Genomic DNA, 14,402 nt, shown 5'->3' with positions numbered 1-14,402 from the left:
TCTTATGAGAGTAGTAATATATAAGGAATATAATAATTCTTATTAGAATAATTTTCTTGGAAGAGTATGAGAATTAAAATTCTTAAAAGTAATTTTTAGTAAACTGTGCAATGACAATTTTCTGTTTAATTATCTGAACAAAAAATTAAATCCATTTTATTTATTTGTAATAATGACAATGTCATAAATAATTAAAATTGTACAATAATTCTTGTTAGAATATGTATGTATATGAATGCATCTATTATAAACATGTATGCAAACCAATTTCTTTAATTTAATTGCGGATTTACTATTAATTGAAATAAAAAATAATACTAGATTGATGTTGATGTTGAAAAATATCGCTTGCCACTAAAATTTATTACAAAATGTATAATTTCAAAATCGCAATAATAGTGCATTTTGTAAACAAACTTGTAGGATTTCAAACTAATTAAGTGAACTGGACATTCACCATCTCCCGATAAGTACATTTGTGACGTCATTGAAACTATTGAAAGACCATGCTAGTGTTGCAGATATCACGATTATTGGATTGTCGTGCTTTGCAACACGGATTTGTGCGTGACTAGAAACCGTGACATGCGTGTCGCATAGTACAATTTTACATTTTGATTTTTTATAAATTTTTTCGATCTTACGGTTGAACCGTACTGCTGAGATGCACGTCGAAAAGAAATCGGAATTGAGAAATCTACTCAAATCGGGAGACAAGCGCTGTAAACTAGTTGAGCCACGAAATGCTAAGAGTTGTGTTTGGCGTTTCTTCAACTTGGTGTCTTGTGATGATCGAATAGAGCCATATGCCTGCTGTAAAACCTGTGGCGATCTATTATCCTATAGCGGTAAAACTGGAACTGGGAGTCTTTTGCGCCATCGATGCTTACACACGACTAACGGTAAGTTTTGATCTGATATTCACGCACGTACCCCTCACACTGCCACGCGTGTTCAGAGGCGGGCTGTTGTGCATTGTTGTTGTGTTGTCTTGTTGTCATCGCCACTGTCCTAGTGTTGTAATATATACTGCAGATTTACGCGGCATCTGACAGCCACTTTAGTAAAAAAAACTATTGGGTGTATATTTTGTGCCTAATTTTACAAGTTCTCCGGCATTACTATTCAATACAATAAACAGCTGTGCGAGTGTCAATGTATTACATATACACTTAATACAACATTGGAAAAAAGATAAAGTGCGAAATGTTTTTACAATGAAAAAACTATAATAAAAAAAAAAATTGTTGTTAGCCATAACAACCAAAATGTTGTTTGGTTTGTTCATGTATTATTTAGTTCTTTGTTTTGTTACGTTGTGAGTTACGATGGCGTTGATCAACACTGTTTTTCATCACAACTTTACAACACACTCGCGCCAGCAACGCTAACATCGCTATTGCGTTTTTACGTGAAAAATATAATTAAGTACAGTAAAATTGTGAAAAATATTATTAAAAATGCCCAAAGGACGTGTTAGCAGTGTGTGGCAGCATTACGACATCAATGAAGAATGCGAAAATTTTGCAGTTTGCCGTTACTGCGGCAATAATATATCGCGTGGTGGAATGGCCAGCAACCTAAAGGGCAACAATACCACGAATCTATGGACGCACTTGCGACACAAACATTCTGATGAGGTGCTAGTTAATCCGGTGCAGCAACGCACCATTAGCCGCCCTTCGACCATAACAATAAAGAAAGGTATGATGCAAAAGAAAAATAATTGCTGCTGTTCTTATCAAAAACGCACACACACATCGCATCGCAACATCAATGACCTATTGGTGCACCTATCGATCCCGTTTCGCGCGCGTTTCTTTTCGACTGTCCCCAATTGGAAACTATCGTAAAACAATACGATAACGATGTCTAATAACAACAGCTGGTTGTGCCGGCAACTAAAAAAAAATAATTGATTTTATTGACATCCCATAAGCATTGTTTGTGTTATCAAACTAAACCATTTTTTCCATTTGCAGAGAAAACATCTCGCATTGCAAAGGCGAAAGTTGTTCGAGAGCCTCTACGTGTTGCAAAACCAAAGATCGAAGCGCATTCGAGTATAGCTGGTGCATTGCCTCAGAAGTGGGAGGAATACGAGCAGAACGAGGAAATTAGCGAAGATATCAAGGACATCATCTATAGCGAAGATCCATTGTGCTACAGTCCCATACAAGTGGTCGAAGATGAGATGCTCGATACTGGCGACAAAGTCACTGTGATGAGCAGCAACACCAGAACAACAACAGCTCCCGTTGTTGCCACCGTCGTATCAGCAACCCCTACGAATGCGGCAAAGACATTGAAGAACAATCTGGAAACGTCGATTGAACGTCTGACCACGGTGAGCGAGCAGTTGAACTACATCATTCAGCAGCAACAGGAGCAGCAGACCAAGGACGATGATTATTATTTTGCATTAAGCCTAGTACCCATTATGCGACAGCTTTCGGTTAGTCGCAAACTTTATGTGCGCTCAAAGATTCACGAAATTCTGTACAAAGAGAGCGAGGAGACTTCCCCCAAATCTGAATAATTGGCTAGGAAATCGCACCGCTACTATACATCTATATATATCTAAACAAATTTTCATATAGGTTATAATACATATGCTTATGTATTCTGTATGTTTTGCTGACATACGAATTGCAATCTATTACGTTGGATTTACCTATTATTAAGCGCATATGTATGTACAGTAACGAATTACATTGATTTAGAACGTATGCATGTATTCAAATATTTAATGAAGCCCTTTTATAATCTGATAATAAACTTAACTAAGTTCATCAAATAGAAATCATTAAAAATAAATTAAATTTGTTAAGAACTGCAATGAAATTGGTAGAATGTTAACGTTTGATATACAAGAATACCTTAACTTTTCTATATTTTTTGAGTATACAAAATGTTTTTTCATCTTTTTGGGTGTTGGTATACACATTCGTAAATAAGCAACAGCTGAGTTGTTGTGCATCCCTAAGATAAAGCAAATTGTGTAAACTGTACAGCTGCAGTGTTGGGTAGCACTGTTATTTCGCTTAACTACACAGTTTTGGATGCACTGCTAATTTAAGTATATTCGAAGAAGTTTTCATTAGAGATATTCATCGGTATTTGGAATTTCAAATTGCTCAAAAATGTTCGTTGTTTTTTGTTCGATTTTTCAATTTTGACTTGTAAGTTTTTATGTGAAAAACTAGTTTTTTTTGGACACTCGACTAAATATTTGAAGAAGCTCGGGCTCGCAAGCTGCTGAAATAAATAATCCTTCCGCTTATCAGAAATTTATATGAAAAACCGAAGTTTCTTGTAGAAGAACTCAATCTAAAATAATAATTAATTATATCTTTTTATTTTTCTACTTCCATTGGATAGTCTCCCGTCTAAAAAAAAATATTGTTAATAAAATTTCGGACTGTTTTAGGTTTATTATTCATATTTTTAAATAAATTTTATTTAAATAACTTGTTGAGATTTACAAAACAGAGAGCATTACTAGAATTATAATTTACAAATCGATTTCTGGAGCTAATTCGTATGGCTTACGCAATGCTTACTTAAAACTAGAAATATGTTCGTATCATTTATGCAGTAATTTAATATTATTTGTTTAATTAATATTTTGCTTCTATTAAGTTGTCAATAATAAGTTGTATGTGTATCTAGAAACATACATACAAATATGTTTATAATACAATACCAGTTACAATAAACCCTACAGATCGAGTAATAAACAATAATCTTACTAAGTATATGCACCCCAATATCGTGTATATATATTATTATATATTTTTTGTTTTAAATATATATATATTTTTTTTATTATTAATATTTAAGTATATTGTAGATTTAAGGTCTTAAACGATAGTCAACAAATGTTGGGCATTAAATCGGTAGCTGATTAATCTTCGATTTGATTTGTAATTAACGGATGTGTTGAATCGTATTATGATTTCTTTATCTTTGAATGGAGTCTAGATTTAAATTGTGATTTTCTTTGATATATGTATATTCTATATGCGTGTTCTGATGGGATCGATTAAGTGCACGATATGACTGCCAAAAAGTTGATAATTATGCTTTTCTAATACAATGCAAAATTTTATTTTTAGCTTAGTTAATCTGGATATTAACGGATGCTCAATTAGCTAGTCGTATATAGTACTCGTATATAGCCCAACTATTTTTTGTTTTTCTTTTTTTTTCGTTTATCTTTAGGTATATATCATTTTGATTATGGGTCTTTTCACATTGTTCACATTTGAACAACGCTTCGGCATTAAGTGTGTTTCTTTTCGTATAATTTTGAAAAAATGATATGGTATTTTTGATTGAATGATCTTTTGACAAAATTGTGAGTGTAGGGTGATATAATAATTATATTTCTTTCGTTATTCTTTTGTAGTAAATTTTCGTATACAAGCATTTAGATATATCCAAAATGTATTAAATTTTATATGTTTTAGTTTTGTATAATATGTATTTTCGTATTACTTTTTCAGATCATCATAGGTAATGTATGTAAATTGGTATAATTTGTTCTATTCACAGTTCCGATTATTACATCCAATAAATATTCGAGATATATATGTATATGTATAAGACTATATATATTTACATATATCGATTAATCAAGCCAATCGCCAAAATGTGTCAGGAATTAATGCAGATAATAGCTTCAATCGATTTCGATCAATGGACACAGCATTATCGTAATTCTTATTCTATTCTGGGTCGTCGTGGATCGTAGTCCCCGATTTGATATGAGTGTTTGCAGTTTAATTCATATGTGTTTTGATATGGTTAAACATTTTGCTCAATTTCGATTTTTTCATTAATTTACAAGGACAATGTAAAATAAACAAACTTGTTTGTAATTTGTAATTCTTCTTGTGTTTTTGTTTTTATACAATAAATATATTTGATGTACTCGTATATTGATAATTCGTTTTCATTTTGGAAATCGATGTATATTTCCATGGCTTTATTGCACTTTCGAGCGTCTTTTTGTTCATTTGATGTTCATTGGTGACTTCTGTGGGGCGTGGGTGTGGGCGTGTGTCCACGGAGCGCATGGAGGGCGTGGCGAAAACAAGAACAGCGGCCAATAGCCTCATTTAATAATAATATTATTTGGTTGATGTCACCAGCTGGCTGGTGCTATAGCCCTGTGTGTTGCAGGTGGGCAGGGCGAAGGGATTGAAACTCAAGCTGCTGACCCCTGAAAAGAGAAAAGAAGAGCAAAAGGTTAAATTTGGTAAAATGAATTGCTAAAAAAAAAGTTTATGAAGAAATATTTTATGGTAAATTGTTAGCTTTTACTCTATACTAAATTGTTAGTGTTAAGTCGAGTTAAGTCGTTTTTTAATAAACTAACTGAATTTTATAATGTTAGTATCTATTCATTTTTATTCTAGTCAAAAATTATTAGCTTAGATCAATCCTCAGCCTGTAAGTATGCTTTAATTTTTTAACAATAATTCTGACTGGCAGCAAATTTAGTGTAGCATACTTTTAGCTGCATATAAATTCAAATTGCTGCCTAAAAGTATGCTACAAAATTATTTACGCCTCTGCATTTAACCCTTAACTGGTAAATGAAAATCACTCGACTTGTATTGATAGCATTTAAAAATTGTTGAAAGAAATTATAAATACCGTTGAACGTGTGTTGTTGATTGTGTGCTGTTGTTGTGATGGTTGTTGTTGTTTTGTTTTATGGACAGTTATCACCAGTCGATGATGATGCTTGCCGCTGTTGTTGTTGTTGCCGATTCACATTTTGGGGGCGTCGCTAGCCCCTCGATAAGCGCCTGTCTGCCTGTCTGCCTGCCTGCCTGCATATGTGTATCTGTGTGTGTGTTGGCTGTCTGCATGTGTGTGTGTTGTAGTGTTTTTCCCCAGCCTTTTGTGCTCCATGTCCATGTGTGTGTGTGTGTGTTTATACGGCGGCTGCTGTCGCTGCTGATGCGGCAGGATTGTGCCAGGGCTGATGCGGATGCGGATAGTGATGCGGATGGGTGGCAGTTGCATGATGATGCTGCACCAGCGCCGAGTGCCAAGGCGTCGATACGGACACTGTTGAGGATGAATATGCACTTGCTGAGCAAAAGGTTTTCTTTTTTTTTCTTTTTTCATTGTTGGTGTAACTTGTATGCTTTGTTTTCTTTTGTTTGTTTGCATAAATCAAAACGTGAAAGCATAAATCCCGCACTATTCTATTTACCCCCGTTGAGATCTCACAACTTGACAATTTTTACGGTACTCACTTGAGGTGGAGTTGAAGACGCTGCCCGGCGAGGAGGACAATGTGCCCATGTTGGGAGCCGGCGCATAGCCATTGGCAGTGGCTGCCACCGCCGCAGTGGCCGCTGTGGCACCGTAGGAGCCACCGGAGCTGTGGGGCGTCGAGGCGCTGCTGCAGTAGCCGCCACGTGGACTAACGCTGCTCGATTGGGCACGCTGGTAATCATCCTCGGTCCATTGGCCGCTGCCATCTTGCACGCTCACCGCCAGCTGTCCGGCATAGGAATTGAAGCTGGTGGAGCCGCCTGGCGATCTGCTGCAACAAAGGGGGAAGGAGGGAAATGAGTGAGTAACAGGTGAAGGTTAAGTATTTTAGACTGTCTGCTTACCTTGGCATGGAGTAGAGAGCTTCTACTAGATCCGCGGCACGCTTCAGTATGATCTCCTTTTGCAGTTTCTCGGGATCGCCGGGATGGCGGGGTATTAGCTTCTGTAGACGTTGAAATCCGTAATCGATAGTGGGTTCATTGAGTGCTGCTTAAACGAAATCGGAAAGAGAAAGACAAGCTTAGACATGCTGGGCAAAGAGGCACAAAAACAAAATGGATGCACTGTGTGTTCACTTACAGACATAAACAAAGCGACCGGGGGATCCCTTGCAGAACTGTTTGCTCTTGTAGGAGAGCGTCACCTCAACGACGCCGGGTATGTGACGCGGTGGCGTTTGGACGCGTATCGCATGGGATGTGATCAGCTCGCTCCACACCAGCATCGTGCCAAACACCACCTGGAGGCCATCGAAGAAGTTGTCGCCCACAATGATGACGGTGGCGCCACCTGTGGTCCATCCCTCGCTGGGCGATATCGCTTTAATGCACGGCGTTGCCACTGGCAACGGTGGATAAAGACCTGTAAAAACAATTTCAATCAGTTGATGTTCTAATTTGTGGGGATGTGTCAAGTGTAGTTTGGGATATTGAAATGATAAACGAGGTTACGAGTTTTGCCAATTGCTACGTAATCGGAAATGATAAGCGAAACGAAACGAAACGAAATGATAACGATCGAGATCGATAACTAGAGTAATCGATAAATTGGAATTTTGTTTACAGACCATCGTAGGTACTGTCGGGCGCTAGGGGGTGACCGGATATGGACAGGGATGTGTTGCCTGTACCTTCCGTTGTGTCCAGTCGCTTGGCGCGGCGTCCGTGCTTCGAATTGTTGTGCACGAACATGTTGTCCGAGATGGCTAGAAGAGGTCCATCCACGGCCACCTGGGTGGATATGACAACCTGCCGCGAGAAATGCAAATCGTATTAATTATAAAACACACTAAGTTCCTATACTAAGTAAATGTTAAAGAGAATTAGAATCAAAACTATTTTATTTTCTGTCTATTCCCAATAACAGTTGTTGACTTTATTATTGACAAGACAATATTCAATTTTAAAATAATCGTAATTTGCATAATAGATAAAATAATGAAATTAACCGCAATGTTAATACTGATGCGAATTTTATATATTATATTTCTTCTAAACCGTTAAAAGTTTAACTTAACAGCAGTGCATTTAACCGAAAGTTTACATTAAAAAATGTATCGTATAAAATTTATGTTAAATTGAGTCACTTACTGCAGACTTTTCTAATAAACCCATTATCTTTTGGCTGAGCCGTTAAAAGTTTAACTTAACAGCAGTGCATTTAACCGAAAGTTTACATGGTTATTAGAATGTTAAGTCGATTCACTTATAGCAGACAATTATAGCAAACTAAATATATTTTGACTGAGCTGCTAAGTTTAAATCAAATTTTTAAGTGGTTTCTGTTAACAGCTGTTGAGCATAGAACTGAATATTTCTTATGCAAAATTGAGATGACGAGAAATTATGTCCTTATCTGTCATATGCAGTTATATGCAATGCATTTAAGTTAATAGAGTTGAAAGCTATTGAACTGAATTGTGTAATTTGCTCACAATTTTATGCAGTTATCTTAAAAGTGCAATTATTAATATCTGAATGAATGAAGTTGCACTTAACTGACTTGCAGTTTAATAAAATAGAATTTAAATTTAAATATATAATATATTATCGATCTTGATGATGCTCACCTGAAATCTTCTCATGTCCCGCGGGTTGCCAGCATTTTTGAGGCAATTTTGATTGCACTTCAAGAAGAACTTGAGGAAAAAGCTGCAAGTAAAGAAAGTGATGAAAATTGATTAATTAATAATAATTTCATGTAAATTGTAAGTGAGTGCAAATCGTAATGGAATCATTGAGAGTTTGTTGCGCCTCCTTAACGAGCTGCTAATAATAAAGAGAAGAAGCGAAGTGCGCCTTTTGCAGTTGCCACTTGTCATTTGCCACTTGCCACTTGCTCGCTGTTGGTTGTGCCACATTTCGCGGCAGATGTTTGGCCTCGAGGCACAGAAACGAATAACGAACAGCAGTCACTTGCCCTCTGCCTGAGGCAGCATCACAGCATCACAGCGTGCGATAAGCGCTGAGTTTGAGTTTGAGTCTGGACTCGGACTCGGAATCGGACTTGGGGTGACAGTTATGTGAATGGGATGTCCTGCGGGCAGGATATTCGAAATTGACACCCGTGTGTCGCGCATTTAAATGGTAAAATATACCCATCGACAGCAACATATCGCTCCACAGCTCTCACACCCTCCTCCTTCCTCTCGTTCATGCCACACGTTGATTTTATTTGCTGAAATAATATTTTGCTACTGCTTCCGCTACAGGGGGGCCAAACCCCTCTCTTCTTCCCTCCCCCTCCCCAAAAATTACTAGCACTGTTTTTTTCCCTCCCGGTTTTTATTCTTTCGAGTATTTTTGTTGTTCCTCACTCGACAAATTGGACAAATTAGCGCAGGGGGCGTGTCACTCGCCTCTGTGCAAGCAACACACACAGCGGCATCTGCATATGTGCACACTGTTGGTGTGCCATAAATTTGTTTATTGTTGTTCGCTGTGAAGTGTACTTCAAGAGGAAGTTGTTGTGTGCCCCTCTTAGGCGAGGTGAAGAGAGATCTGCGTCTTGTGTTACAGGTCCCTCAATGGCGTATCAACTGCAACAATTGACATTTTATTTATACTCGAATTGTGTATTTGCAGCCAAGCATAAAATTAAATTCAATTTCCATTGAAAGATGCTGATACACAGACAAAGCAGAGAGAGAGAGAGAGAGAGAGAGAGAGAAAGTACTTAAATCGAGCTAATTCTTAGACATTCAATTTAGTGTATTTATCGAGCCGATGGAAATAAGCTATCAAAATATTGTAAGCATTTTTTTCATCATATTAATTACAATTGTATACATTTTAAGTACTACTAGAAATTATTTCATGTTTAGGGAACATTACTTTAATAAACTAGCTATTAAAGTTAAAAAAAAAAATAAATCAAATATTGACCAACAAAAATCTGCTAATTTTCCAGAAGTTTTATTTGATTTTCTGTATATTATATGCAAAGAACTTTTTTATGGAAAATCACTTTAATAAACTAACAAATTTAAAAAAATAAATAAAATATTGACTAACTTGCTTGCAGACAACTAATTTTTCATATTCGCTTTTAAGATATTATACCCAAAAAAAAAACTAGAAAAATGTATTTCACACAAATTCAAAATTGTGTATTCAATATATGCTAAGAAATTTAATTGTTTATTTAATTGTAATTTTTAGTAAACATTTTAAATTCACAGTAAATTGCCTTTCATTATATCAACAAATAAAGTATTGCTAAGAAATTGTTCAATTGTTATTTTTGGTAAATTCATAGAAAATTGTGTTTCGCTAAAATTTATAATTTGATGAATGTAATACTATAAATCAAAAACGTGTTCAAACAATTGATTTTCGATAATAATTCATAGCTTTCCAAATATAAATTAAAAGTTTTAATTGAACGACGATTTGATACGCTGTATACATATGTTTTTCATTTTATACTACAAATAAGAAACTTTATTATTAAGACCCACAAAAAAATTGCAAATCTTTATTGTTATTATTTTGATCATAAAAACAATCTTGAAATACGATTTTTAGGTTTCATTCAACAGACTCTTTGTGTTTATTTCTTGGGACTATATTACACCACTTGGGTAAGTTAAACAATTAAAGGGTATTGCGTTTGAATTTGACATTTTCAGCATGTTCAACTTTCAAATAAATTTGATAAAATACACGAGCTTAACAAAGTCCAGAACCAGACGCCTTATCACAGAGCGAAATTCAAAATATTTCGACGACATAAAAAATATGTGTGTTTAGAAATGTATATATTGAATTTTGATTCGGATTGTGGAACTTGTTGAAGTCGATGTTGTGCTGGGAATGAAAACAGATGTGTGTTGATTTCTGTCGTTGTTTTTCATTCTTTACTTCATGCAACAACAAGGGCGAAGAGCAAGAGCAGCATCATTAACACGGCTATCGACGATCCCTCGGGAGACAAGAGAGCGAGAGAGAGAGGGAGCGAGAGTGTGCCGTGTATCTGTCAGATGCAATATCGAGTTACACACGAGAAACCCTCACAGATGCAATTGCATCTGCAGTTTGTAGTCGTAATTTGAATACGTATCGAGTGGTTATTGAGAGCTAGCTGTCTGCGTAGTTTTAACTCATTTACGGATCAGTATCAGAGCTCGGTACTAATTTCCCTCTCGCCCGTCATCGCCATGTGCCGCGTTTATTTTCTTTTTTTATGGACAGCTAATTGACTTTCTCGGAAGCAGTTTGTAGGAGTCTCACGCTTGAATTACAATGTTTTCAAATATCCTGACAGGACGCATAAATCGTGTGTGCACGCTAAGGTCGTCGACGTCTAGGATTCCCATTTGCATATGCCTCCGCCTCCGCCTTCGAGTTTGTTTTGCTGAGAATCCTTGCTGATTCAATTTAATCTGACAGGATTTCTGCTGTTCGGACGTTCAAGCGAATCTTTTTCTTCGCTGTTTTTTTTAGTATTTATTGTACTTTGCTTTGGCTCCCATTTTGTGCAGAGCAATTAAAAATTCAGCTCGCGTCCTGCCAATAAATCAAAGTGTCTCCAGCTTCGTCCTTTTCGCTGCGGAGCAACAAAGTTACGCTAGCTCTTCGTGAGACTGGCGCGAAATTTTCATTTAATGAAAAGCTACGCATCATCAAATGCTCGCACATGACATTGGCCAAGCCGAGCGAAATGGCCAAAAATGTCGAAAATGGCGTCCAATTGAGCCACATTGGCAGCTGGAGCACGTAGAGCCAACGAAGTGCATAATTGGTCATTCATATTTCGCCCCCCCCCCAAAAGGCAAGGCTGCTTCTGGAGTTTTAAGTACTTAGCACACAAAGTCTTTAAATTCGTGCTTAAATTGCCTGGCAATCAAATGAAATGCTTGAGTTGCCGACATTTTGCAGCGCAAAGTGAAATTTTACAGCTGATAAAACTCGGCAAATTGCAAATGTTATTAGCTGCGTCTCGCTCTTACTCACACAAATTGATCCTGCTAGCGGACAAGTGTGGGTGTTGCATCAGGCAGCTTTTGCACACTTGCAGATATTCACATGCCAGGGCTGCAACTTTAGCTTCATTGCTGACAAAAGCTTTGTGAATGCGCAAACGATTAACTGTAAATTTGCGAATCAACAGCAGCCATAATAATAATAATAACTCCAAGAAGAGCGCCTCGCTGTATTATCTTTGCATCTCTCGCACAACATTTAATGATGAATGCGAAGGCGCATAAATCGCTTTGGAGCTGTCGGCCGTGTTGATGTTATCTCTTGCTGACACTGAATTGTGTTGAGCAGAAGGAGGAGGAGGACAGGCGTCAACAGCATGTAGCCGAGAGCAATTTTGGCGCACGCCAACTGCGCCATAGCACAGGTGAGAAGCGGCAAATGGAGTTGTAGTCGCTGCGGGCAACTTGGCGCTAATTTTTCACTAACGATAATATTCAAAATTTTCAACTTTATTGCCGCATAAAGTCAATGACTATGGCAGACACGCATACGCAAGCGACTCTCTCACCTACACAAAAACTTACTTTGGCGCCATTTCACACACACACACACATACAAAGGCAACAACATGGCGGCCAACGTCACCATTTTGTTGTTGTTGTTATTGCTCTGGTTCAGGTTGAGAGGGCGGCTGCTGCTGTTGCTGCGGCTGTTGGCGTTTTTCTATTGTTGTTGGTCTCTTATTTATTTATGCTCTTTCTCGGCTTAACGCTGCACGCTTCGCGGCGCACGCACAAGACAAATCCTCTCCCTTTGCCACCCAATACTCAGATTTTCTCTCCACCCCCCGCTCCCACCCACATCACAATGTCGGCACAATCCTTATCAAAATCGCACTTGGACTTGCGAGTTGGTCTTGGACTTGGACTTGAACGTCTTCGCCTTGTTGAGAGTTCATAGCTTTTGGGTCTTTGTATTATAATAGACTTTGCAGGGCGGTTTTGCTATGCGTCGACGTCGCTGTTGTTGTTGTTGTTGCTGTTTGTGTTTTGTGTGTTTTTGTTACGCTTTCATTTTCGTTTTGTGGTTCATCCTTTTCGCCGGAAGAGCAAGGAATTTGTGTATGGAACTTGTTGAAAACACTTTCGCTTATCTCATTGCGAAGAGAGAGCGAACTCCGTGAGAGAGCGAGAGCGAAAGTGAGCGAATTTCTTTGAGTCAGTTCTTTGAGTGAGCTTTGCTTTTGGTGTTCATTTCGTGAATGAAGCACACGCAGAGGGAGGAAAAGAGACGGGGAGAGTGAGTTGATGCTGATGCTTTTTTTTTGTTGTTGTTAGGAGAGACGCGCTTTGTTGTGGGTTTGTCTTGCTTTTGGCTTTGGCTTTGTGTTCTTTGCTGGTGCGTGAGTGCGTAGGTGTCTATGTGTGTGTGCGTGTGTGTGTTTTGGGGGTTGCTTTGGGATTCAATGTCATGCCGCTGGGACCAGGGAAATACCTCGTAACTGTTCTTCTCTTTTTGTTGTTGTTTTGCACCGGGCAAAGCAGCAGAAGCAGCAGCAACAACAATGGCAGCTTCTTGTTGTTTGCGATTTCTTCATCTTTAAACTGATTATTTTTGTACAAGCAACTCACACACACACACAAATGAACATGTGTGCGTGTGTGTGACCATAAAAATACCATATCGAGGTTAAATATCAGACATCGATAAAAGCTACAAGCAGACAAAGATACAAAAGCAACAACAACAAACAGATACAAAAGTATCTTTACGTGGCTGCAGCTTTAGTATCTAAGTGAGTGTGTGTCTGTCTTTTTCTTCTTCTTCATCTGCGTTTCCTTTAACTTTTGGCCACTTCTTTCTCTGAGCCTTTCGCTAACCTTTGGCAAACTACTGAGCCATCAAATTATCGACCTTATTGAAATGCGCAAATTATGCTAACTATTTTACCCCCTTGTACTTGTCTGTGTGTGTGTGTGTGTGTGTGAGTCTTTATGTGTATGTGTGTGTTTCAGTGTGTGTGTATGTTGACTGTCAGTTAACGCTTTTAATATAATTAATTATGCAGCATGCGTAAATGGCTGAGGAAATGCCGCAAACGAAATCACACACGAAACACACATGAGTAAAATGCAAAAGATGACGACGATGCTGATGATGACGATGATGAAGCTAAGGATATGTTGCTTAACTTAACAATCCTTGGATCTGTACATTTTAAATAACATCGCGGTCGTTTCAATTATGCACATCTCAAATAGTTTGCCCCAAAAGCCATAGATAATTCATTTGCACACACATGAGATACAGTTACTTAAAGCTCTAAGGCCATTGAAGATACTATTTAAATTAGAGATTAGCTCGCGATAATTGTCTACAATTATGGTAAAGTCTTAAGGGAAAGTTTAAAATGCGTTCCCCATTTATGTTAAAAGATATTCTGAATTTAAGACATTAAACTTTTTGATTTCATACAAATTTGATTTATATAAAATTTATATATTTTGAATTAAATACAAATTCAAGTCAATTCTTTTGCCTTTTCATTTTCAACTCACACCCAAACTGATTATCACAGACTTACTCATAAAATTTGCTTTAAAGCATTATCACAAAGAAAAAAAACGCATAAAAAGCTATGCAAATGTTTATCAGGCAGTGAAATTGTAAAATAGATAT

At 37.4% G+C, this 14,402-nt stretch overlaps 2 protein-coding genes across 10 annotated transcripts in view; one reads left to right on the top strand and one right to left on the bottom strand.

Annotated features, from left to right (window-relative positions):
• Positions 1 to 559: 559 nt before the first annotated feature.
• Positions 560 to 2,876, top strand: LOC117570516 (uncharacterized). 2 transcript variants are annotated; one of them, XM_034252216.2, is made up of 2 exons: positions 560 to 902; positions 1,983 to 2,876. In XM_034252216.2, the coding sequence occupies exons 1-2, from the start codon at positions 665 to 667 to the stop codon at positions 2,537 to 2,539; spliced, it is 795 nt and encodes a 264-aa protein (XP_034108107.1). In that variant the 5' UTR covers positions 560 to 664; the 3' UTR covers positions 2,540 to 2,876. The 2 variants fall into 2 exon arrangements, with proteins under 2 accessions (XP_034108107.1, XP_034108106.1); XM_034252215.2 differs by lacking the exon at positions 560 to 902 and adding an exon at positions 1,338 to 1,704.
• A 1,287-nt stretch (positions 2,877 to 4,163) lies between these two features.
• Positions 4,164 to 14,402, bottom strand: part of LOC117570958 (transcription factor collier) — a 33,192-nt gene continuing 22,953 nt past the window's right edge. The window contains exons 6-12 of one of the 8 annotated variants that reach the window (XM_052004725.1): positions 8,369 to 8,450; positions 7,367 to 7,547; positions 6,880 to 7,161; positions 6,642 to 6,789; positions 6,276 to 6,568; positions 5,665 to 6,084; positions 4,164 to 5,227 (exon numbers count right to left, since the gene is read on the bottom strand). In XM_052004725.1, the coding sequence (XP_051860685.1) occupies positions 5,948 to 6,084; positions 6,276 to 6,568; positions 6,642 to 6,789; positions 6,880 to 7,161; positions 7,367 to 7,547; positions 8,369 to 8,450 (1,123 nt within the window). In that variant the 3' untranslated portion in view covers positions 4,164 to 5,227; positions 5,665 to 5,947. The remainder of the gene's footprint in view (positions 5,228 to 5,664; positions 6,085 to 6,275; positions 6,569 to 6,641; positions 6,790 to 6,879; positions 7,162 to 7,366; positions 7,548 to 8,368; positions 8,451 to 14,402) is intronic. The other 7 variants (XM_034252897.2, XM_052004723.1, XM_034252895.2 and 4 more) reach the window with 7 other exon arrangements.

Source organism: Drosophila albomicans, chromosome 3, assembly GCF_009650485.2.
Source record: "Drosophila albomicans strain 15112-1751.03 chromosome 3, ASM965048v2, whole genome shotgun sequence".
NCBI classification, from domain to species: domain Eukaryota; kingdom Metazoa; phylum Arthropoda; class Insecta; order Diptera; family Drosophilidae; genus Drosophila; species Drosophila albomicans.
This window is presented reverse-complemented; position numbering and strand designations above follow the sequence as displayed.